We start from the raw sequence: 25025 nt of genomic DNA, 5'->3' as shown, positions 1-25025 counted from the left end.
TTTCTGGGTGTCAGTGTAGGATGGAGACATGGATTGCTGTAGGTGGCAGTAACGGTGTATAGCCATGTGAGTCAGCCTGTGTGTCTCGCTGTAAGGGGGGTGAAGGGCTTCCCCGTCAGTCCTGCACACCCTCCTCGATTGGAAGAAGGAGCAGGAGTGCAGGATGGGGGGTGCAGCTAGATCAGTTGCCATTCTTGGTCTGGGGTGGGCTCTGTGGTCACGGGCGTGTGGCCTAGTACCCTGTGTGGGTGGAGCCTGTGATCCACGAGGTGGGGGCGGGGCTAGCGCTACAGAACTGGAAACCTTAAGAATCCAACTGCTGTGCGATATGGGGCCTGGAATCCCAAAGCGAGGCAAACATGAAAGGGGTGGGCTTGGGATCCTACATGTGGTCACGTGCCAATTTTCTGTGGGAAAGGGTGTGGCCTGAAACTCAGTGGAAAAAGAGGTGACTAGAGGCAGAGTGAAGCTCTGAGGGTGGTGCCTTTGGGAGAGAAGGGGCTTGTATTTCAGAGAATATAGGGTGGAGCCTGGAATTTATAATGATCTCAAAGAATTGATCCTTTCTCAAGGCCCTAGGCTTCAGGGGTTCCAGGCTCACCATCTGCAAAAGCTTGCTCCCCAAAGCTCTGTCCCTCAGTGAACCCAGCCAGGCTCTGCCCATGACCCACAGACTCTGCTCCCAGGGGACTCCTGGCTCTGCCCCCTCCTGCACCCCACTTATAGCCACCCCCAGAGGCTATCAGACCCCCTTCCTTGCCTGAGTCATTGAATGCTCCCAAGAGCATTCAGTCTCAAGCTGGGCTTGAGACTCTGAGCTTCAAGGCTTGAAGCCTGGAACCCCGGTGTGGACGTGGTTTAAGGTCCCCTGTGGCTTGCAGCTCCTAGTGGTGGAGACTCTTAGGCAAGGAGGGGATCGGAACTCTCTTTTATATAAGTTTATGTATTTATTTATTATTGAGACAGGGTCCCACTCTATCGTCCAGGCTGGAGTGCAGTGCAGTGGTGCCATCTCAGCTCACTGCAGCCTCCACTTTCCAGGCTCAACCGATCCTCCCACCTCACCCTCCCGAGTAGCTGGGACTACTGGCGCATGCCACCATACCCGGCTAATTTTTGGATTTTTAATATAGATGGGGATGTTGTATTATGTTGCCCAGGCTCGCCTCAAACTCTTGGACTCAAGCGATCCACTCACCTCGGCCTCCCAAAGTGCTGGGATTACAGGCCTGCGCCGGGGCGCCTAGCCGGAACTGGGAACTCTCTAAGGAGAAAGTCTGCAATTCTGGGTGGTGGGAGGCTGCTCTTGGGAGCATTAAAAGACTCAGGTAAAGAAGGTGGTCTGATACCCTCGGGGGGTGGTGATAAATGGTGTGCAGGAGGGAGCAGAGTGTGTGGGTCAGGGGCAGAGCCTGGCTGGGTTCACTGACGGACAGAGCTTCGGGGAGCAAGCTTTTGCAGATGGCGAGCCTGGAACCCCTGAAGCCTAGGGCCTTGAGAAGGGATCAATTCTTTGAGAAGATCCATTGTGAACTTGGGACCCTCAGAGGGGCAGGAGCTAGGACCTAGTGCGGGGTTGGTGCTCCATTTGCAGAATCCTGTCTCTCGCGTGGAAAGGGGTACGCGTGGGGGGGTCTTCCAGCTTCCACGCCAACGAGGGAGCTAAATTGTGACCCGATTTTCCCAGAACTGGGAGCAGAGGGCTGAGGCCTGCCAGGTGGAGTCCAGCTTAGGGGATCCTGCCCTCAACCCCTGCCCCGTATCCCTCCCCGTAAGCACCCCTACGCCTGGGACCTCTGCTCCATGAGAAGGTTCACGGAGCCAGTATCCGAGTCTTAATTTCCCCCCACCGCATGGGGAACTCGAGGTCCCCCGCGCCCCGCGTCCGGCACCTGTCCCTGCTGCCTCCTGATTGGCCGCGCGGCGAGCGCTGGCGGCGCACGGCTGTGATTGGCGGGAAGTTCACAGCCCTTGGCTGGACGGTGGAGAAAGTGAGTCGGCCTCGGGCGGGGGTGGGGGCGGGGACAGGGGCGGGGCCGCGGCGAGCCGGACTCGCTGGACAGACAGCCCGCCCGGAGCGGGACTCGGCGCCCGACACGATGCGGAGGCCTGGCACCAGCGGCCGCCGCCCCCTCCTGCTGGTGCTGCTGCTGCCGCTCTTCGCAGCCGCCGCCTCCGCCGCCAGCCCCAGCCCCAGCCTCAGCCAGGTCGTCGAGGTCGCAGGGGTCCCCAGCCGCCCGGCCAGGTAAGCCCCGCTGCGGCCCCTGCTTCCTTGTGCCCCTTCCACCCATTAAGTCTGGTGGTCCACGGGGACCAGGGCTTTCGGATTTAAGGGAAGTCGAACCCACTGTTCGATTCGGAGATACAAGGAGGGCTCTTGGATTTATTAGGCGCCCCCAATTTGTAGAGGTTAGATTCGGGGAGTACTGAGATTTTTAGGGGAAAGGGTCCCCTTTATTGTGGTGGAGAAGGCTGTCTCCAGAGAATCCCGGGGTTTTTTTCCAGGAAAGATCTCTAGTTTATTAAGGCGGGGGGTTGGGGGGCTGAGCTCTCCTAGAATGATAGAGACGTGTGGGGTCTTCGAGCTAGGATGGAGCTCCCCAAGTTTGTGGGCGCACAGGAGGAAAAGTGTTGGGGGATTCTGGAGGGACTTTATGAGGCCGTTGAGTTGTCCTGGTTTTCTAGGATTTGGGGGCTCTGTGTTCATGAAAAGGGACCTTAGGGTTTTTCGAACTGGTCAGGAAGACGTAGACTCTTGGGTTGATGGCGGAGGGGCTTGTGGGGAGTTGGGTGGGGTGGAGGAGTCCTCAGGCTTCAGAACGGTTGGGGATGCTCAAGTTTCCTAGAATTAGAAGACTCCGGGATTGAATGAGGCTCCAGTGATTTCACCGCGAGAGATCCAGGATTCCCTATAGATCTGGGGGCTATAGGCGCCCTTCCTGTCTGCGGGTGACGGAACTGAAGGAAGCCGTCTGCCCAGCACCCCCACCCACCCTCCTCGCCTGGCGGCCCAGCGCTCCGTTACAAAGGCCCCGGGCTCCGCTCCCGCCTGGGTCTCTGCGAATGCGTTTAGTAACCCGAGCCGCGGCGGGGGCGGGGCCGGGAAGGGGTTAACCTGGAGAAAAGGCGGGAGGGATGACGGCAGGATCGGGGATCCCCGAGGCTCCCCACCAGATGGCCTCATCCTCCACTCGGCCCCACCCACCTGAGAGGGGCCCAAGCGCTAGATGCCCCCTTCTCTGCAGCCCCCCACTGCTCTCCTCTTGGGGTCTGGGCGTGCGCCCTAGTCTCTAGCCCCCCCTTAGGCTGGGGATAATGGACTTGTCTGGGGGGCCCCTTCATTGCGACGCACTTGAACCGGAGCTGGAAGCTCCGCCACTGAGACCCTCCGGGCTCGGAGATGTCTCCAAGAACGGCACTTTTCTCCTGGTCAGGCGGGAAACTGAGGCCCAAAGACCAAGAAACGCTGGCTTCTGGACACCCATCGTGGAAGGGCAAGAAGGGGCTAGAATTCAGGCTCTGGGATTCTCGGTCCTGGACTGTGACTCCTGTATCCCCTCCACCTCAGCACCCTGCTGGACCCACAGTCAGAGGGAAGAGCCTTCCCTCCCCAGCTGCCGAGGCCTTTGAAAATGGCGCCACCTGTCGGCCAGGCTCAGGATGGCGTCTGAGTCCCGGACCGGGATGTGCGGGAGGGCGGGGTTCTAGATTCCCAGACAGTCCCGGCTTAGAAATGCTTAGAAATCGAGTCTTTTTTGTTTTTGTTTTTAAGTCACTTTTAAAAGGCTTTAAAATAACGTGTTTTTTTTTTAAATAAAACCTTACTGCCAAAACCTCTTCATAAGACAACAGTACGGTTTCTGTGCCCTTCAGCCCGAAGTCTAAGCCAATTTGCCTCCCATTGTACAGATGGAGAAACTGAGGCATGGGGAGAAGAACCTCAAGTTAGTCATATACCTGTTTCAAGCCCCCTCAGGATTCGTCTTGGTTTCCCCTCCCCCGATTGCCCTCCTTTGCAGAGTTCTGGGGTGCTAAGGGCTTGAGTGACTTCCACCCCACTATTTATAGCGTTGCTGCTTGTCGCTGCTGCCCAGGCCAGACGTCTAGGAGGAGCCGCTGCATCCGAGGTGGGTTCTGGAAGATGGAGTATGAGTAGGGGGCAAAAGGGAGTAGGAGGAGAGGGCCAGGGAGCTCCCCATCCCGTCCCTCATCCCAGTGGGAGAGCTGGATGCATTTGGTAGAGAAGTACTTGGTCCCCTCCTTCCCCACTTAGTCCCTGGCTGTCTCCGAAGCCTCCTGCAGGGTCCAAAACTGCCAGCCCAAAAAGTGTGCAGGCCCCCAGCGGTGCCTGAACCCAGTGCCTGCAGTGCCCAGTCCCAGCCCCAGCGTGAGGAAGAGACAGGTGTCCCTGAACTGGCAGCCACTGACGTGAGTGGGCAGTCCCTCCCCTACCAAATCCTCCCTCAGGAACTCCCAGCTTTGCCCCCGTTTCCTCTCCCCCTCCCTCCCCCACTCCCTCCCTCTCTCTCCCCCCTCCTTCCCCGGCTCTTTCTTTTGCTATCAGCCTGTCTGTCTGTTTCTATTTCATCCCTTCCCTGCCTATCTCAGGCTCTTTCCATCTCTGCATTATTTCTGTCTCTTTCTGTTTCTTTCTAGTTACCTGTCTCTTTTCCTCTCTTTCTCCCTGTGTCTCACTGCCTGTCTCTATGTCTAAGTCTCTCTCCCACTTCTCTCTTTCTCTCCCCCCACCCCCATCATCTCTCTTTTTCTCAGGGTCTTTGTTTCTCTCCCACTAGAGGCCTGGTCCCCATAAATGGGTGTTGTGGGGGGAGGGCTGGGCAGAGCCGCTACTGAAAGACATTTTCCTGGCATGGAGGCCCTTTGGTGGGGAGGTCAGCTTAACCCGGTGACAGCAGCTTTTCCGTCCTCTCCCACCCAGGCTGCAGGAGGCCAGAGCTCTACTGAAGCGGCGGCGGCCCCGGGGGCCTGGGGGCCGGGGACTACTGAGAAGGAGGCCCCCACAGCGTGCCCCCGCTGGCAAGGCCCCGGGTAAGCACATCCGCCTTTCCTCTGCCTGGGGCGAGGGGGGTTCCGGGCCAGATAAAGCCGTCTGGTTCCCACGGTCCTGCCGCCGCCCCCCCCCCCCCCCGCCCCCGTTGTAGCTCAGCCCCCACCCCCAGGACGAGGCCCCCTCTAGGGACCCCAGCGTCCGGCCCTGCGAGGTGAGCCCGGGACAGGACCAGACGCAGGCCAGAGGCACTGACCCGCGGGGGTGGGGCCGGGAAGCCAGGCGTCCGGGCTCCCAGCGGCCGAAGAGGGAGGGCGCTGGCCCGGCAGAAAGCTCCGCCGAACCAGCCCAGACAACAAAAGCGATTGTGCGGGTTGGCGCCTGCCTGGGCACCGAATGCTCAAGATTGCGGGGCGGCTGGGGGCCAAAGGCCTCCTCCTGTTTCCCGAATCCTCCCCCTGCCCTCCTCCCACTCCAGCTCTCGACCCCTATTCTAGAATACCCCTCATCTCAAACACCCTCAAAACCCTCCTCTTGCTGTGGCCTTCAGTCCAGATGTGACCCCTCCCCCTAAAGTCTTCCAGATGTGAGCCTCGGGCCAGATGTTATACCCCCGCCCACAGTCTCCCTTTATCCATTGTGACTTCTCCCACCAGGTGTGGGGTTCTGGCCAGATGTGGCTGTATCTTTGGATGTATTCCCCGCCCCCCCCGCCCAGCCTCCTGCCCAGGATCTAGATGCCCAATTCCTTTATGTGCCCAGGTGCAGCGACCCTTCTCCCATCCCTCAGATGTCCCACCTGACTGCCCAGATGTGACATGATAGCCCCCTATCAAGATGAAGCCCCTTTCTCTGTGCCCAGGGCAGAAGAGGATCAACTTTTAGCTGTCTCCCCAAATGCGGCCCCCACTACTCTTAATGGATTTCCTCTTTATGGATTCAGCTCTGACTGGGGGGAAACCCGCCCGCCCCCACCTGTTCCCTTCCCCGCCGCTCCCCTACAGGCCTGGTCCACTTGTTGGTGCGCGGATGGGGACAGAGGGGGCGCCCCGCTCACCCCTGCGAGTCTAGCGCCCAGCCTGCGAGCCTCTGGCTAAGCGCCCAGCCCCACGCGCCCCCGCGCGGCCGCCGGGGAGGGAGTGGTGGGGAGGGGGGGCCTGAGCGGGGGCGCGGCCGCCCTCCCCCGCGGGCGGGCGGGCGGGCGCGGCCGGGCCCCTCGGGCGGGCTGGGGCGGCGGCGCGGCGGAGCGCGGCGCTGCAGCCATGGCGGGCGGCGTGCGGCTGCTCTGGGTGTCGCTATTGGTGCTGCTGGCGCAGCTAGGGCCGCAGCCCGGACTGGGCCGGCCCGGAGAGCGTCTCCGCGTGCGCTTCACCCCGGTCGTGTGCGGCCTGCGCTGCATCCATGGGCCGACCGGCTCCCGCTGTACCCCGACCTGCGCGCCCCGCAACGCCACCAGCGTGGACAGCGGCGCGCCCGGCGGGGCGGCCCCGGGGGGACCCGGCTTCCGCGCCTGTGAGTGCCGGGTGGTGGTCCCAAGAGAGCGACTCCCGGGGGGAGGAGGATCCCTGGGGATGGAGGAGACAGTCCTCCAGGGAGAGGGAGCCCAGATTCCATATGCAACAGTGCAAGGGAATCGCAGGGGCTATTTGAGGAAGGGGGCCCCTGGCTTTTGGGGTTGGGTCCTGAGGGCTCCGATTTTGCAAGCAATGAGGGTTCTTAGGGGCCTGTGATGTCCCACGTGAGAGAATTGGCGCCAGCTTTCATGCTTTGAGTCAAAATGGGGATCTCAGAATTGAGGGGCCTGAGAACTTTTGGGAGGGGGACTCGAATTCTGAGACGCTGAGTAAGGAGTCTCCAGGGACCAAGCAAGAGTCTCAGGGCCGCATGGGGGACGTATCAGTTTCTGTGTCTTTGGGTGGGAAGGTTCCGTATGGGAATGCCTGTGAGGTGGGGCACTGGAGAGAAGAAAGTTGATCCGAAGAGCTAAGAGGGAGAGGGGACAGAGAAGGGGGTTTTGTGTGTGTGTCTGGGGGTGGGGGGGGTGTTTCCGCAGGACCTGAGTTGCGGGGGTCCCACGTGCGAGAGAAATTAAGATAAGAGGCTTTAAGGAAGGGGCGCCCCCTGGGGGCGGAGAGGACAGGAGGTGTATGCATCAGGCACTCCTAGAGATGGGGAGCCTTGGAGGTTCAGGTGAGGTGGGGGAGGGCGCGCCACCTGTTGTTCCAAGATGCAAAAGTGGGCAGACTCTCTGGGATCGGGGCCTCCCTGCCCCCTACCCCGCAGACCCTATGGAGTTGGGGAGTGGGGGCCCCTGGCGCCGAGAACTCGCCCAGCCTGGCCCCCAGCCAGCCCAGCCCGGCCGGCGTGAGCTCATCTCCCGCCTGAGCCCCCGCCCGCTGCCACTCCCTCTCTCCTCCCCTTCCTCCCTCTTTCTTTCACTCTTTCCCGGCCCGGCCCCAATGTGCCTGTGCCAGGCGCCATGCCCAGGCGAGTGCCAAGCCCCTGGGGGTGCAAGGAGTGGCATGTGAAGTGGAGGCTGACCTCAGAGGGACCCCTATGTCCTCAACTCCCCGCTCTGCCAGGGCTGTGGGGCATGACATTGGCTGTGCCCATCTAGCGGCCCACCCTGGGTGTAGGCACCCCCAGGGAGCTGGCCTGGGGGCCTGCACTTAGGCCAAGAGAAGGCAGATAAATGCCTCTGGAGTCTGGGAAATGCCCTCCGACCTGGCTGGTTTCCCACCACCTCCATCAGAGACCCTTCCCATTTTGCAATTTTGATTCCTAGTGAAGCCTCTTCTAGGCCCCACTACTCAATTAAAAGCCCCTATTAGACCACCCTGGAGTCGTGGTCCCACTCTTCTACCTAAGGGAGCCCAAGTTTTTGCTACTAGGCCCTAGGCCCCCTCTCCACCCCTGGCAACAGACTTTAGAGACCACTCCTCCAGTGAAGTTCCCTCTCATTCTTCCCTCCCACCTCCCAAACTGTGCCTTTCCCTAGAGAACTCTGTCGTATTGTCCAGAAGTCCTGCTCTTCTAGCTCACCCCCTTCCCCAGGAACTTCTGATCCCATTTATCTTCAGAGAACCCCAGGGTTGGTCTTGAAAGTGGATTCTCCCAAGAGGACTCCAGACACTGTGCTCCTCACAGACAGCCATTAATAAAAAGCCTTTGGCACCTAATCCTTAGCTGGGAGGGGAGGGGAGGGGATTCCACATAGGGTCTCGGCCAATTGAGCCTCTTAAGTGCTGATGACTTCCAGGAATTCCACTTCACTATCTAAACCCTGCTTTCAGCACCCTCAAACTGGTTGTCTACTAGGCGGCACTAAAGTCCTGTTTTCTAGGTAACTGTCCACAAAAGGACTCCTGCTGAAAGGGCACCTCAGTTTCCTCTGAGCTAGGTTCCTCCCTCCCAGAAACCTCCAGCTGACTTTGAACTCGAGAGGGCTGCCCTTTAGTCGATCTCCTCCCAGGACTCCAGTCCCTTTATCCTTCTAAATGGAGGTGGCTCTCCGTGCCCTTTCCTCTCTACAGTTGTGGCTCAGAATCCCACACGCGCCTCCCCCGGCCGTCTGCCTCCTCCCTCCCCTCCGCACAGCTGTCTCCAGCTGTTCTCTGCAGCCCCGGGAGAGAGAGGGAGGGGGTGCCCTCGCAGGACAGTCCGGCCTCCTTTGGCTCAAAAGTCCCGGGGCTCCCCAAGGGTCCGGAATGCGGAGCCTCCGCCCTGCCCCCGCCGCACCTCTCTCTTTGTTTACCCCGCCGCACAGCTGGCAGTGCCCCGCCCAGAGGTGGCCTGGGGCCCAGCGAGGGCGCGCAGAGGGGAGTGGAGGCGCGTTCCCGCTCTTGGCCCCGCCCGGGTGCTACTGGAGGCGGTAAGGCAGAGCTAGAGCTCTAAGGCCCCAGCCAGAAAGAAGTTGGGCGGAGACAAAGCGCGGTGGGCGGAACTAGTGCACCCGGACGGCCTGGAGGTGGGGTGGGAGGGGCGTGAACTAGTGAGCCGGGCGAATCAGAGTGCGGAAAAGGGAGGTGGGAGGGGCTAGAGGCGGCAGGTTAAGCTCCTGGATAGGCAGGGCTTAGAATCCCGCGGGTAGAAGGTAATGTGAGAGGGGCTAGAAAGGGGGCACAGCCAGGGGGCTGGGATAGGACTTCGTGGACCTAGCAGAGGGAGTGTGGGCGGGCATAGAATGCGAAGGAGACAGAGTTGGGCGGGGAGTTATGCCAGGGAGTGGTTAAAATGTGGTTTAGGTCAATGGAAGGGATCAGCATCGGATGGGGTCAGCGCCGTCTGGGTTGGTCTGGAACCCCGTGGACTCAACCAGAAAGTGGGATCAGAAAGGTTGACATGAAAGTGAATAAACAGTCTGAGGGCTGGCCGGCCTCACACCTGTAATCCCAGCACTTTGGGAGGCTGAGGCAGGAGGATTGCCTGAGCCCAGGAGTCCAAGACCAGCCTGGCCAACATAGTGAGACCCCGCCTCTACAAAATTTTTAAAAAAACATGACCCGATGTAGTGCACGCCTGTCGTCTCAGCTACTTAGGAGGCTGAGGTGGGAGGATCACTTCAGCTTAGGAGGTCGAGGCTGCAGAGCCTTGATCACGGCACTGCATTCCAGCCTGGGCAATAGGGCGAGATCCTGCGGACTTAGTGGGTGGTGCTGTACCTCTGATGGCTGAACTACTGGACTGGGCCAATGCTAATGCCAGAACTGGGGCGGGGCCACATGACAGCTGAGGGCGGATCGACTTAGAAATGAATGATACCTTGAGGGAATAGGAACTTCGCTGGCCCCAGGGGAACATGCCAGGAATGGTGGCGCCCCTGAGTGTCTTTGTTCTTCTCCCAGTCCTGTGTCCCTTAATCTGTCACAATGGCGGTGTGTGCGTGAAGCCTGACCGCTGCCTCTGTCCCCCGGACTTCGCTGGCAAGTTCTGCCAGTTGCACTCCTCGGGCGCCCGGCCTCCGGCCCCGGCTATACCAGGACTCACCCGCTCCGTGTACACTATGCCACTGGCCAACCACCGCGACGACGAGCACGGTGAGGAAAGTGTGGCCAGAGTCCCTCCGACCCCTCCGACCCACGGTCAGGGTCACCGTGCCCCCGACCCTCAACTTTCCCGCCTTCCAGAACACCTTTGCCCAACTCGCCCTCCCCCGCTTGTCTAGCCCCAGCCCGTAAAAACCCGTGTAGAAATCCCTTTGCCCGGCCGTGCCTCCCCTAGGCGTGGCATCTATGGTGAGCGTCCACGTGGAGCACCCGCAGGAGGCGTCGGTGGTGGTGCACCAGGTGGAGCGTGTGTCTGGCCCTTGGGAGGAGGCGGACGCCGAGGCGGTGGCGCGGGCGGAAGCGGCGGCGCGGGCGGAGGCGGCAGCGCCCTACACGGTGTTGGCACAGAGCGCGCCGCGGGAAGACGGCTACTCGGACGCCTCGGGCTTCGGTTACTGCTTTCGGGAGCTGCGCGGAGGCGAAGTGAGAGGAGGCCGGTGGGGAGGGGCCCGGAGCGTGCCTCCGCGCGAGGGCGCGCTCACCCAACACTTCCCCGCAGTGCGCGTCCCCGCTGCCCGGGCTCCGGACGCAGGAGGTCTGCTGCCGAGGGGCCGGCTTGGCCTGGGGCGTTCACGACTGTCAGCTGTGCTCCGAGCGCCTGGGTAAGTCCCAGGACGTCCCTGAGGTGCTCGGAGCTGGGGAGGGGTGAGAACCTCACCGCTCCTACTCTGCCCTAGATAAACCCAGTTCACAAATTGTAGCCACGCCTACCCCACTGTGGAGGCGACTTCCATTCCTGAGCTTTTCATACCACTCTGGGACCACCCACCCCATTTTCTGACTTTGGCCACTCTATTCTCACCCTGCTTTTGTGCCATGGCACCTCCCATGTCTTTGAGAGTCTCCAGGTCAGCCAACCTAAGGCTGACCCTGCACTCAACTACAGCCAACATCTTTTAGTCCCTTCCACCCAGGCTTCGTCTCTGCCCACTCCATTCTCGCTCAGCCCACCTGTCCCTGGCCCACCCCTCTCCTCTCGCCACAGGGAACTCGGGAAGACTGGGCGCCCCAGATGGACCTTGTCCAACCGGCTTTGAAAGAGTTAATGGGTCCTGCGAAGGTGCGATGGGGCAGGAGTGAGAGGGGCTTGCTTCTGGGGGCGGGATATGCAGGGATCAAGTTGCTGACTCCACAGTGACCTCCCCAATCCTGGCAGATGTGGATGAGTGCGCGACTGGCGGGCGCTGCCAGCACGGGGAGTGTGCAAACACGCGCGGCGGGTACACGTGCGTGTGCCCCGACGGCTTTCTTCTCGACTCGTCCCGCAGCAGCTGCATCTGTGAGCCACCAGCAGGGAGCTGAGGCTGGGTCCCATGGCCTCCCTACCCTCAGACCACGTCCCAGAGCATGGGCTTTTAATTCCCTCGGACCCCCCCAGATCCTCCCAGACTTCCGGGTTCCTCTCAGTCAGCCTTAGAGCCCCCTCAGAACTTCTCAGATTCTCATACAGCCTCAGCATCCCTGGACCACCTTTAGACCTTTCAAGTCTTTTGGATCCAGATCCCTCCAGACTCCCAGACTTTTTTTTTTTTTTTTTTGAGATGGAGTCTCGCTCTGTCGCCCAGGTTGCAGTGCAGTGGCGCGATCTCGGCTCACTGCAACCTCTGCCTCCCGGGTTCAAGTGATTCTCCTGCCTCGGCCTCCCGAGTAGCTAGAATTACAGGCGGGCACCACCATGCCTGGCTTTTTTTTTTTTTTTTTTTTTTTGTATTTTTGGTAGAGACAAGGTTTCACCATGTTGGCCAGACTGGCCTCAAGCCCCTGACTTCAAGGGATCTGCCCAACTCAGCCTCCCAAAGTGCTGGGATTACAGGCGTAAGCCACCGCGCTCAGCTCTCCCAGACTTTCTGGAATCCTCAGACCCTCAAATCCTTTCCTTCCCCTCGAGACTCGACTTTCTTCAGATCTTGAGATCCTTCTCAGAATCTCATTCACCACTGACACCTCACAGGCTCCAAGCCCTTCTCAGACCTCTAGAGCCCACTGCTCTCCTTCAGACCTGCTCCCAAATGCCCCTCGCACCCAGCAGCCCCCACCCCCAACCCCGGAACCATTCCCCTCTCTCCCAAATCCCTCAGTGCCGCAGCATTCCCAGCCCCGCCCTGAAGAATTTCCTCCCTGCTCCTCGCAGCCCAACACGTGATCTCAGAGGCCAAAGGGCCCTGCTTCCGCGTGCTCCGCGACGGCGGCTGTTCGCTGCCCATTCTGCGGAACATCACTAAACAGATCTGCTGCTGCAGCCGCGTGGGCAAGGCCTGGGGCCGGGGCTGCCAGCTCTGCCCACCCTTCGGCTCAGGTGAGCCCCTGCGGCCGTGCCTAACCCTACGCGCAACACATGTGGCGCTCCTTCTACGCTCCGCCCTCCAACCCTGAGTCTCACCGCCCCTACCTGGCTGGGCTCCAGCCTTGGCCACGCCCCAGCCTCTGCGACCCGTGGGCCTCAGACTGGACCTCATCCACGGCTCCACCTCCATCCGTAGCCACACCTACCCCGGAGCCCCCAAGTTAGGTTTTGTCTCCTGAGCGTCAACGCCCAGTCTCATCCTGTCCCTGAGCTTTAACCAAGTCCTTAGCTTCTGAGACACTGCCTTCAGCTTAGCCCCACCCCAGGCATGCCTCTCCCTGAGACACCTCCCTGGCATTCTATCTTCCGCTTAAAACTAAATCCCACAAGGGAGCTATTTCCTAGCCTCCAAGTCTGTCTCTGTAGACCCAACCAGACCCTACCCTCAACCCTGTCCCTACCACCATCCCAAATGGGGGAAAACGCTCTTGGTCCCACCTTTAGCCTCTGAGACATTCTACTCTTTGGCCAGGACACCACCCCATCCCAGCCTCCAACTCAAAACCCTGACACTGTCCCGCCAAGCCCTGCCCCCAGCCAAGCCCAGGATGTGGGCTTGCCATCGCTTTCCTCCTGCTCTCTTGTCCTCTCCGTGTCCCTCTCTCTTTCCTATTCCCAGAGGGTTTCCGGGAGATCTGCCCGGCTGGCCCTGGCTACCACTACTCGGCCTCCGACCTCCGCTACAACACCAGACCTCTGGGCCAGGAGCCACCCCGAGTGTCACTCAGCCAGCCTCGTACCCTGCCAGCCACCTCTCGGCCATCTGCAGGTGAGCTGGCTCTGGCAGAAGTGGGTGCCATCTTCAAGGGGCTGCCCAAGCCCCATAGTGAAAGGAGGCAAGAGAGGATTTGGGCTCCACTCGTTGATACCCCTTCTTTATCAGGCTTTCTGCCCACCCATCGCCCGGAGTCCCGGCCTGATCCCCGGCCCGGCCCTGAGCTTCCCTTGCCCAGCATCCCTGCCTGGACTGGTCCTGAGATTCCTGATTCAGGTTTGATAGAAAGAATTGAGGGCATTGGGCCGGGAGTGGTGGCTCACGCCTGTAATCCCAGCACTTTGGGAGGCTGAGGAGGGTGGATCATCAGGTCAGGAGTTCGAGACCAGCCTGGCCAACATGGCGAAACCTAGTCTCTACTAAAACTACAAAAATTAGCTGGGCATGATGGCAGATGCCTATATCCCAGTTACTTGGGAGGCTGAGGCAGGAGAATCGCTTGAACCCAGAAGGCAGAGGTAGCAGTGAGCTGAGATTGCGCCATTGCACTCCAGTCTGAGTGACAAGAGCAACACTCCGTTTCAAAAAAAAAAAGAATTGAGGGCACTGATGGCGGTATTACAGGTGGGATTCTGGGGTAAGAGACTCCAAGGTGAAGATTCCAGGATACAGCAAATAGGAATGTTATGGGCAGAGAGAAGCATTTGAAGGGTTGGGTGGTAGTTAGATCAGGAGCTGGAGTCGGAGTTGGGCTCTTCTGTGTCAATTGAGCAAGTCACTTAACCTCTGAGACTCAGTTTTCTCATCGGTAAAATGGGGATCATTGTTGAGATGTCTCTGAAGTGTCTGACACCTAGTAAGTGCTCAGATACTTACGGTAGATAATTATTTTTCATTATCTAATATTAGATAATTATTTCTCAGGTAGGGCACTAAGAATGTATCTCAGGCAGAGGGTTGGAGGGCAAACTATTCAAAGCCAGAGACCTTGGGGTGGCATTATGAGGGGATTCGGCCAAGGATCTGATGAGAATGTTCCAGGATAAAAAAAAAATGGAGATCAGAAGACTGGGCTTGCTTGGGGAGGAGACATCCATGAAGGTGTTTTATGGATGTCTCCGGGGGTGGGGGTTCTACTGGGAGGAAAGGAACGGAGGATTCAGAGATGGGGGAACCCTGGCTGACTGGACCCCCCAGGTCCTTCCTCCGGCATGTGTCAGCGCAACCCCCAGGTCTGCGGCCCAGGACGCTGCATTTCCCGGCCCAGCGGCTACACCTGCGCCTGCGACTCTGGCTTCCGGCTCAGCCCCCAGGGCACCCGATGCATTGGTGAGCAAGGCGGAGGGGGTGGAAGGAGGCGGGGCGGGGGTCTTTGCCTTGTCACCAGCCCCCTCCGTGTCCTCAGATGTGGACGAATGTCGCCGCGTGCCCCCGCCCTGTGCTCCCGGGCGCTGCGAGAACTCACCGGGCAGCTTCCGCTGCGTATGCGGCCCGGGCTTCCGAGCCGGCCCACGGGCTGCGGAATGCCTGGGTGAGAAATTTGCCCCACCCGGCTCCAGGCCCACCCCAGGGTCTCGCTCCTGCTCTCACTCCAGAGCCTCTCCACCCCTCCCACGCTTCCCCTGTCGGGTGCCGCCCCAGGACCGCTCTTCCCTGGTCCTTGGCCCCGCCCTTCCCTGCCCCGCCTCCACCCAGCTCCAGCCTCCCTTTGACCCCACCCCTACCTAGCTCCCAAACTGCCAGTTTCTACTGGGGCCTGGTCGCGGCTTGTATTGCTCTGCCCCCACGCCCAGGCCCCGCCCTTATTGGCCACGCCTCTCCCCGTCCCAGACTAACTCCCTCCCCCAGGCCCCGCCACTGTCCTGCAACTGCGGCAACCAATCTCCTGACCACGACCCCTGATTCCAACCCTGCCACACCAGAGCCCCATCCCCAAACTGATCCTCTCTTCTCTAGCCCCGACCCCACCTTCCCTTTGCTCGGTCCCCAAAGCTCTCCTTTCTGCCCTTGCCCTACCAAACCCTACCCTCTCCAATTGCCCCTCTCACTGTGCACTCCTCCGCCTGTCCTGGCCGGTCCCTAGCCAGGCCCAAGCTTGGCCCCGCTCCCGCTTCCCCCTACCCCCGCCTCTCTGCGTCGCTTCTCCCGGGACTGTCTGCCCCAGTCCCAGCCGCCTGGTCTGTGCCCACAGACGTGGACGAGTGCCACCGCGTGCCGCCGCCGTGTGACCTCGGGCGCTGCGAAAACACGCCAGGCAGCTTCCTGTGCGTGTGCCCCGCCGGGTACCAGGCTGCACCGCACGGAGCCAGCTGCCAGGGTGAGGGCCTGGGAGGGGCAGCTGGGAAGGGGTGTGAGGGGTTGGGTAGAGCGCGATGATGAGGGCCAGAGAGACTGAACAACAGGGCAAAGCGAGCTGATTGATGGGAGACAGAGGCCAGCCTCTGGAGCAGAGGTGTGGCCTAATGGCAGTAGAGAGACCTGGGATGGAGAGGCCAAGTGATGGGAAACAGAAAGGCTGAGTCATGGAAGATGGGGAAGCAGAGTGAGGAGGGATGGCGATGTCAGTAATCAGGTAAGGGGAGCAGAGTTATAGAGGACAGAGGAGAAGGAGGCCTTCTCATGGGGACTACAGAGGCAGAGCCATCTAGGCAGCTTAGGAGGGATTGGTGGAGGATACAGAGTCAGATGATGGTTACAAGGAGGAATAGTGATGGGGTCAGGGGGACAGAATGATGGAGGGTGGAAAGCCAAAGTGACAGAGGTCAGGGAGGCAGAGGGGAGCAAGTGACCCCGGGCCCCCTGCCCTGTGCAGATGTGGATGAATGCACCCAGAGCCCAGGCCTGTGTGGCCGAGGGGCCTGCGAGAACCTGCCCGGCTCTTTCCGCTGTGTTTGCCCGGCTGGCTTCCGGGGCTCGGCGTGTGAAGAGGATGTGGATGAGTGTGCCCAGGAGCCGCCGCCCTGCGGGCCTGGCCGCTGTGACAACACGGCAGGCTCCTTTCACTGTGCCTGCCCTGCTGGCTTCCGCTCCCGAGGGCCCGGGGCCCCCTGCCAAGGTGAGGGTGCTGAGCCCAGCCCCACTCCATCCCTGTTTGCTGTGGGGACTGGAGAGAGATTGAGGGGCAGAGAGGCAGAGTGATGGGGCTCAGGGATGGAGAACAGGGGCTGAGGGATGGGGACCTCACTCCAGAGTCTTCCCTCCTTTCAACAAAATAAGATAGTGCTCCCCACCCCTCCTCCCTTTTTGAAAGAAACTCTTGTGCTTATGGGAACCCTGAGGAGGAGGTCACCTGAGGCAGGGCAGGCAACATGGAGTTGGTGCCTTAGCCCCACCCTAGTAGCTGGAGAGACCATTGAATGGGGACACGAAGAAGGGAGGAAGGCGTCTGTCTTCCTGGGAAGAGGGAGCAGCCTGAGGCAAGTCTAGGAGGCTGGCTCAAGACTGGAAAGCTGGGGTGGGTGGTGATGGCCATGGGGATGGATTCAGGCCCTTTCCTCAGCCTGATTGGTCCCCTCTGCTCCAGATGTGGACGAGTGTGCCCGAAGCCCCCCACCCTGCACCTACGGCCGGTGTGAGAACACAGAAGGCAGCTTCCAGTGTGTCTGCCCCACGGGCTTCCAACCCAACGCTGCTGGCTCCGAGTGCGAGGGTGAGGCCGGGGAGGGGGGGAGGAGTATGGATGGGTGAGGGGGGCATTGGGCCACTTCTTCAAGGCCACCCTCTCCCCTGCCCCCTAGATGTGGATGAGTGTGAGAACCACCTGGCATGCCCTGGGCAGGAGTGTGTGAACTCACCTGGCTCCTTCCAGTGCAGGCCCTGTCCTCCTGGCCACCACCTACACCGTGGCAGATGCACTGGTGAGACCAGGCCCTGGCTGTGACCTTGGGCCTGCACCATGACCCCTGACCCTTGACCCAGATCATAACTATGACCTGGCCCATAACCTCCTGACCTGGACCTCAGTCCCTCAGTCCCCAGAGCCTGTGACTCCTGACCCTGACCTGGACCACAACTCTTGACCCTGAATGTGACTCCTGAGACCCAACTTGACAGTGACATTTGACCTGAACCATCACCCTTGATGATAGTCCCTGCCCATACCCTGATAGCAATTGTGACCCTCATGACTCTGGCCCTGAATTTGACTGTGACATTTGACCCTAATCATAACCACTAACCATAGCACTGACCATAACCTTGACTGTGTGACTCTTGGTCCTGTCTCTTTCACAGCCCCTGCCTCTTCTCAGAATCCCTTCTCTGGAATCTGGTTGGGTTCATAATCCCTGACCCTGGCCCCTGACTTGAGGCAGAATTCTGGACCCTGACTGTAACTTCTGATTCTAACTAGACTCAGATTCCAGTCACTACCTCCGACCCGTGGCTCAACCGAATCCCATCCAGTGATCCTGGTTTATAATACTTGACTGGTCCCTTGCCCTGGTTCATTTCTGATCCTTGTCTAAGCCAGAGTCCCCTCTCCTGACTCCAAAATCCTGGCACAGGTAGTTCCTAGAAACCTAGACACACAGGACTCGCAACCATGGTCCCCGAAACCCGGGAACCTTGGTCAGCCCTACCCACCTCTGCCATAGAGCCCTCCCCTGGCCTCCAACTCATGACACTTCCCACCACCTCCCCCAGACCCCCTACTCCAAGGGGATTCGTCTGGACCCTTTCTGAACACCCCCACCCCCCACAGATGTGGACGAATGCAGTTCGGGTGCCCCTCCCTGTGGTCCCCACGGCCACTGCACTAACACCGAAGGCTCCTTCCGCTGCAGCTGCGCGCCAGGCTACCGGGCGCCGTCGGGTCGGCCCGGGCCCTGCGCAGGTGAGCAGCATAGGGACCCGCCAGAGAGCCTGGGAGTAGGGCCTGGGTTCCAGGGCAAAGCCGGCTGGAAAGGTGGAGGCAGGACCAAGGCGCTGTGGGAGCTGCTCAGAAACCTGGCATTGGTGGAGGCGGGGTTACTGCGATGTGGGCGGGGCTTGTGTCTAGGAGGCCGGGTCCTGTGACTCCGCCCAAACTCCCGTGTACCTTAGACGTGAACGAGTGCCTGGAGGGCGATTTCTGCTTCCCTCACGGCGAGTGCCTCAACACTGACGGCTCCTTTGCCTGTACTTGTGCCCCCGGCTACCGACCCGGACCCCGCGGAGCCTCTTGCCTCGGTTCGTACCCAGGCTGGCCCTGGCTCCGGAAAGGGTGGGCTTAGGGCAGGAAAAGGCGGGACGGGGAGAAAAGGGCGAAAAGGGGAAAACGAGTTTTTGGCCGGGATCTTCCAGCACGATTGGGGGCAGCTGGTGGGAGTCTCGAGGCAGTGAGCGGGGAGGGGTATGGAGAGGAAAGGGGCGGAGTCTGGGTATTTGGACAATGATTGGAAAGAAGCTGTTCTAAACCCGTTGGGGGCCGGGGCTTGCAGAGAGGGAAGGAGGCAGGTTGGGGAAGGCGTGAAAGGCCTAGGAGCGCCGAGGAGCAGTGGAGGGGTGGGGACTGGAATGTTAGGCAGAGGGGGAGGTGGGCCGGGCTTTCGGACGCCCTGTCCCGCAGACGTGGACGAGTGCAGCGAGGAGGACCTTTGCCAGAGCGGCATCTGTACCAACACCGACGGCTCCTTCGAGTGCATCTGTCCTCCGGGACACCGCGCCGGCCCGGACCTCGCTTCCTGCCTCGGTGAGAGGCCCCGCCCCGGCCTGATCCCTCCTCCCTCCGACTCCCGGACTTGCCCATTGGCCTCCCACCTCTGTCTTTCCTCCTCCGCTTCTCCCCTCCCCTTACCTCCGTCCCCCGCCTCCTCTCCTAGCCTCCTCATCTCTCCTCTACCCAAATCTTCCCCTGCCCTCTCTGCTTCCCTGGCCTCCCCTTTCTGACTCTCCTCTCCCCTCCTTGTCTCCCCCATCTTGCCTCCCTGCTTCACACATCCGACCACCCGACCTCCCTCCTCAGACGTGGACGAATGTCGCGAGCGGGGCCCGGCCCTGTGCGGGTCGCAGCGCTGTGAGAACTCCCCCGGCTCCTACCGCTGTGTCCGGGACTGCGATCCTGGGTACCATGCGGGCCCCGAAGGCACCTGTGACGGTAAGCCTGCACCCTCCACCTCCGCTAGCGCTCGCAACGGGGTGCTGGAGGCTGCTCCCTTGGGGACTGAGGAGGGGCGCCTTACTTCCCAGACTTAGGGGGAGGGAAAGCACCGTATCTCTGTAGTGGAAATAAGCCGCCACCGTGGCCATGTATTTTCTTGTGTCAGTACCACGGCCAAGCCTCCCTTCCAGCCGCAGTCCATTCCGCCTCTGCAGCTGAAGCCCGGTCCACATTTTAGGCTATGCCCCCAGTAAGACACCTCCCCAAAACTGTTAGGCCCCGCCCCTTCCAGTCGGCCTCTGGATTAAAACCCCCTCTTCAGGCCCCTTCTCTTCCTAACAGAAGTTTGGACGCGCCCGTTCGCCGTCCTCCACCAGTCCTACTTCCAGCCTTCCCTCCAAAGAGGCCCAATCCCGGCGACCCTAGGCCTCATCCTTGCCCAATGAGAAATTCCCAAAGTGAAATTCTCCTAGCGTTGGCCTCCGCCCGTTTAAGCTCTGCTCTTCATGGCCTCTCTACACTGGCCTTTCCATTCGCTCAGACGGCTTCAGTCTCTCGGAACACATAGGCCCTCCTTCCTATCTCTGCTCCGCCCACAGACCCGCCCCTTGCCTTCTCTTACCTTCCAGGTCTTCCCACCCGCCCCGCAATTTCACCCCTCACGAGTCAGACTCCAGGGAGGCAGGAGGGTGGGGCTAATCTTCCATACAGTTTAAATTTTTTTTGTGGGGAGGTGATGATGTGTGAGTCCGCATCTTGTGGAACACTTGAAACAAAACATCTGTGGGCTGCCGTTGACTCTGCTAGACCTCTGACTCACGGAAGTCTAGCTTCCTAAGATCATATTCATTAATTCCACAAGAATTCATTAAGCACCTACTCTATGCCAGTGTCCGGAAAAGGAAGTAAGTGCAACAGGAAATAAGTCATATAAAAACCCCTGCCTTCCTGGAGTTATCATTGTGGGGTAATAAATATGTAAATAAATTCGAGACCTATACAACAGACCAGGCGCTGTGGCTACAACAGACCAGGCGCTGTGGCTCATGCCTGTAATCCCAGCACTTTGGGAGGCCAAGGAGGGTGGATCACGAGGTCAAGAGATCGAGACTAGCCTGGCCAACGTGGTGAAACCCTGTCTCTACTAAAAATACAAAAATTAGCTGGGCATGGTGGGATGCGCCTGTAGTCCCAGCTACTCAGGAAGCTGAGGCAGAGAATCGCTTGAACCCGGGAGGCGGAGGTGGCAGTTGAACCAAGATCGTACCACTGCACTCCAGCCTGGGCGACAGAGTAAGACTCCTTCTCAAAAAAAAAAAAGATTTATACAACAAAAAACTGGGGGACACCCTACTATGTGTCGGGCACTGTTCTGCCACTGGAGATGTAGCAAGGAACAAAATGGACACAAATCCCTGCTATTGTAGAGTTTGCATTCTAGGGATGCGACAGTCGGCATACCAATACATACATACATATAAGGTCAGGTTTAGGAAGGAAAACAAAGCAGGACAGAGATGACAGAGCAGTGGAGGGAGGAGTGCTAGGAGGGCTTGACCTCGACACCAGAGGGAAGTGAGGGAAGCAGCCATGCAGAAAGCTGAGGGGAGACTGTTCCTGGCAGAGGGAAGAGCCTGTACAAAGGCCCTGAGGTGGGACCATGCTTTGAGAGACGGCAGTGAGGATTTGAGAGTTATCAACTATGCTAGGTGTGGTGGCGCATGCTTGTAATGCCAGCTACTTGGGAGGCTGAGGTGGGAGAACTGCCTGAACCCAGGAGGTTGAAGCTCCGGTGAGCCATGATCCTGCCACTGCACTCCAGCCTGGGCAACAGAGCAAGACCCCCATTTAAAAAAAAAAATGCCTGGGTATGGTGGCTCATGCCTATAATCCCAGCACTTTGGGAGGCTGAGGCAGGTAAATCGCCTGAGGTCAGGAGTTCAAGACCAGCCTGGCCAATATGATGAAACCCCATCTCTACTAAAAAAAAAAAAAAATACAAAAGTGACTGACCGTGGTGGCTCATACCTGTAATCCCAGGACTTTGGGAGGCTGAGGTGGACAGATCACTTAAGGTCAAGAGTTTGAGACCAGCCCGGCCAACGTGGTGAAATCTCATCTCTACTAAAAATACAAAAACTAGCCGGGCATGATGGTGCACGCCTGTAGTCCCAGCTGCTCCAGAAGCTGAGGCAGAATTGCTTGAACCCAGGAGGCAAAGGTTGCAGTGAGCCGAACTTGAGCCACTGCACTCCAGCCTGAGTGACAGAGCGAGATTCCGTCTCAAAGAAAAAACATTTTCAACATTATTGATCTTTAGAAGCTCAGACTCCTAGAATACCAGATTTCTAAAGACTTTTTTTTTTTGAGACGGAGTCTCGCTCTGTCGCCCAGGCTGGAGTGCAGTGGCTCGATCTCGGCTCACTGCAAGCTCCGCCTCCCGGGTTTACGCCATTCTCCTGCCTCAGCCTCCTGAGTAGCTGGGACTACAGGCGCCCGCCACCTCGCCCGGCTAGTTTTTTGTATTTTTGTAGAGACGGGGTTTCACTGTGTTAGCCAGGATGGTCTGGATCTCCTGACCTTGTGATCCGCCCGTCTCAGCCTCCCAAAGTGCTGGGATTACAGGCTTGAGCCACCGCGCCCGGCCTTCTAAAGACTTCTTAGTCTTGGGGACTGGAAGTGGTGTTAGAACTTCTGAATTCAGGCCTTTGACTCCCCTTTCATCTCCTCCACACTCTGCAGATGTGGATGAGTGCCAAGAATATGGTCCCGAGATTTGTGGAGCCCAGCGTTGTGAGAACACCCCTGGCTCCTACCGCTGCACACCGGCCTGTGACCCTGGCTATCAGCCCACACCAGGGGGCGGATGCCAGGGTGGGTGTCCGTCGGGCATCGGGTGAGATGTGGAGATGGTAGGAGGTCCAGAAATGGCCTGACTGTCTGGTGGTTGCAGATGTGGACGAATGCCGGAACCGGTCCTTCTGCGGTGCCCACGCCGTGTGCCAGAACCTGCCCGGCTCCTTCCAGTGCCTCTGTGACCAGGGTTACGAGGGGGCGCGGGATGGGCGTCACTGCGTGGGTATGGGACTTCAGGGGGTGGATGGGACCAAAGCGGGTGGGGGAGGTTGGTCAGGCCCTGTCCCTCCCCATGTATCTGGACAAATAGGAACTTTCGGGTTGTGGAATTTAGACTTTGGAATATAAGATCATCTTCATGCCAAGAACGGTGGCTCATGCCTGTAATCCCACCACTTTGGGAGGCTAAGGCGAGCAGATCACTTGAGGTCAGGAGTTTGAAACCAGCCTGGTGAACATGGTGAAATACCATCTCTGCTAAAAATACAAAAATTAGCAGGGTCTGGTGGCGCATGCCTGTAATCCCAGCTACTCAGGAAGCTGAGGCACAAGAATGGCCTGAACCCAAGGGATGGAGGTTGCAGTGAGCCTAGATCACGCCACTGCACTCCAGCCTGGGTGACAGAGTGAGACCCTGTCTCAAAAAAAAAAAAAACAAAATCTTCTCAGAACTGTTGTAGTGGCTGGTGAAAGAAACCTGACCTATTCAGGTTTTATTTTTATGTGTGTACTTTTAAAAATGTGTAAGTAGGCCAGGCGCGGTGGCTCACACCTGTAATCCTAGCACTTTGGGAGGCCAAGGTGGGCAGGTCACCTGAGGTCAGGAGTTCGAGACCAGTCTCAACATGGAGAAATCCCATCTCTACTAGAAATACAAAATTAGCCGGGCGTAGTGGTGCATGCCTGTAATCCCAGCTACTCAGGAGGCTGAGACAGGAGAATTGCTTGAACCTGGGAGGCGGAGGTTGCAGTGAGCTGAGATCGCACCATTGCACTCCAGCCTGAGCAGCAAGAGCGAAACTCTGTCTCAAAAAATAAAAACTAAAACTAAAAATAAATAAAAATAAAAATGTATAAAGTATAAATGTATAAAGCACTAAAGTGTTCATAAACGTTAATTTTTCCTAACATTTTATGAGGAAAATTTCTAAACACAAAGCAAATTGAGAGAATCATAGAATGAACACCAGCCTACTCATGATCTAGATTATATTATTTTATTATACTTGCTTCCTCACATATCCATTAATCCATCTAATTTTTTGGACAGAGTTAAAAGTAAATTGCAGGCACCAGTCTGCTTCCCCATAAATTCTTCAATATACATATCACTAACCAGAATTCAATATGTGTTTACCAATATTTTCTTCTTCTTTTTTTTTTTTTTTTTGAGCTGGGGTCTTGCTCTGTTGTCCAGGCTGGAGTGTGGTTGTGTGATCATAGCTTACTGCAGCCTCTAACTCCTGGGCTCAAGCCAGCCTCCCTCCAGAACTGAGCTTCCGAGTAGCTGGGACCACAGGCACACACAACCACGCCCAGCTAATGTTGTTAATTTTTGTAGAGATGAGTTTTTTTTGGAGACAGAGTTTTGTTCTAGTCGTCCAGGCTGCAGTGCAATGGCATGATCTCGGCTCACTGCAACCTCCACCTCCTGGGTTCAAGCGATTCTCGTGCCTCAGCCTCCCAAGTAGCTGAGATTACAGGCACCCACCACTACGTCCAGTAATTTTTTGCATATTTAGTAGAGACGGGGTTTTACCATGTTGGCCAGGCTGGTCTTGAACTCCTGACCTCAGGTGATGTGCCCACCTCGGCCTCCTAAAATGCTGGGATTACAAGCGTGAGCCACCACGCCTGGCCTGTAGAGATCTTGCTCTGTTGCCCAGGCTGGTCTCAAACTCCTGGCCTTAAGCAACCCTCCTGCCTTGGCCTCCCAAAGCACTGGGATTATAGGCATGAGCCATTGTATCCTACAGATATTTTCATTTGACGTTCAATTTATATACAGTGAAATGCAGGAATCTTAATTATACATTCTGTAAATTTTCACAAATGCAAACACAACAGGTTTTATTTCTTTAAAGGGAATTAAAACTATAAAGACCTGGGATATATTTGAACTCCAGGCATAACTGGATCCAGGAATTTTAACAAGGCTATTTCTATCTTCTCTGAGTTCTGCTTTCTTCTATTGCATGATTTTCAGGCAGATTATTTTTCATAATGATGAAGGTGGCCCTAGAACCTCTGGGCTAACATCTCCAGTTGGCAACCCTAGAGCTAAAAAGGGAGGTTCTTTTTCAATATTTCTAGCAAAAGTGCCAGGCCTGGCTTTGATTGACCCAGCATGATCACTGCTATCTCTGAACCAGAGAAATGCAGTCATCTATTTGGTCATTCCTGGAACTTGTGCCCACCTTTCAGAGTAGATATAGCTCTACTCAAAGCACAGGATTGAAAATAGAGGAGCACAGGGTTCCCAAGGGAAATTCAGGGCTTGTCACTAGAATAAAAACAGATGATGGAGTCTGGGCCATTAAATATACCCATTATATTTGAAAGCTCAGATTTTCGGACCTTTGGAATCATAGAAGCTTATAACCACTGTGTCCCCTGTTGTCTCCTGCTTACAGATGTGAATGAATGTGAAACACTACAGGGTGTATGTGGAGCTGCCCTGTGTGAAAACGTCGAAGGCTCCTTCCTCTGTGTCTGCCCCAACAGCCCGGAGGAGTTTGACCCCATGACTGGACGCTGTGTTTCCCCACGAACTTCTGCTGGTGAGACTGTTGTGTCTATTTAACTGATGACTGCTGGCCCCATGGGAAAATCATGTGGTCTAATCATTCCTGATGTGGACAGCTACCATCAGTTAAATACTGTTGTTTTAAACATCAACAAAAGACACATAGGTTAACATAGGTAGTGAGACTGTGTCAGGAGAACTGGATCCTGGCCGTGACTCTACCAGATTCTTT

At 57.8% G+C, this 25025-nt stretch overlaps 1 protein-coding gene across 3 annotated transcripts in view; it reads left to right on the top strand.

Annotated features, from left to right (window-relative positions):
* The first annotated feature begins 2099 nt into the window (after positions 1 to 2099).
* Positions 2100 to 25025, top strand: part of LTBP4 (latent transforming growth factor beta binding protein 4) — a 33482-nt gene continuing 10556 nt past the window's right edge. Inside the window, exons 1-25 of one of the 3 annotated variants that reach the window (XM_025369339.1) lie at positions 2100 to 2245; positions 4069 to 4127; positions 4293 to 4428; positions 4940 to 5049; positions 9853 to 10044; positions 10229 to 10476; positions 10553 to 10655; positions 11039 to 11113; positions 11210 to 11332; positions 12185 to 12349; positions 13017 to 13166; positions 13281 to 13388; positions 14310 to 14441; positions 14518 to 14643; positions 15304 to 15429; positions 15925 to 16167; positions 16636 to 16761; positions 16850 to 16969; positions 17815 to 17946; positions 18156 to 18281; positions 18661 to 18783; positions 19057 to 19188; positions 21934 to 22065; positions 22145 to 22270; positions 24681 to 24827. In XM_025369339.1, the coding sequence (XP_025225124.1) occupies positions 2100 to 2245; positions 4069 to 4127; positions 4293 to 4428; positions 4940 to 5049; positions 9853 to 10044; positions 10229 to 10476; positions 10553 to 10655; positions 11039 to 11113; positions 11210 to 11332; positions 12185 to 12349; positions 13017 to 13166; positions 13281 to 13388; positions 14310 to 14441; positions 14518 to 14643; positions 15304 to 15429; positions 15925 to 16167; positions 16636 to 16761; positions 16850 to 16969; positions 17815 to 17946; positions 18156 to 18281; positions 18661 to 18783; positions 19057 to 19188; positions 21934 to 22065; positions 22145 to 22270; positions 24681 to 24827 (3406 nt within the window). Of the gene's footprint in view, positions 2246 to 4068; positions 4128 to 4273; positions 4429 to 4939; positions 5050 to 6233; positions 6521 to 9852; positions 10045 to 10228; positions 10477 to 10552; positions 10656 to 11038; positions 11114 to 11209; positions 11333 to 12184; positions 12350 to 13016; positions 13167 to 13280; positions 13389 to 14309; positions 14442 to 14517; positions 14644 to 15303; positions 15430 to 15924; positions 16168 to 16635; positions 16762 to 16849; positions 16970 to 17814; positions 17947 to 18155; positions 18282 to 18660; positions 18784 to 19056; positions 19189 to 21933; positions 22066 to 22144; positions 22271 to 24680; positions 24828 to 25025 lie in introns of those variants that run through there. The other 2 variants (XM_025369341.1, XM_025369340.1) reach the window with 2 other exon arrangements.

The sequence above is a fragment of the Theropithecus gelada genome, chromosome 19, assembly GCF_003255815.1.
Source record: "Theropithecus gelada isolate Dixy chromosome 19, Tgel_1.0, whole genome shotgun sequence".
Lineage (NCBI taxonomy): Eukaryota > Metazoa > Chordata > Mammalia > Primates > Cercopithecidae > Theropithecus > Theropithecus gelada.
This window is presented reverse-complemented; position numbering and strand designations above follow the sequence as displayed.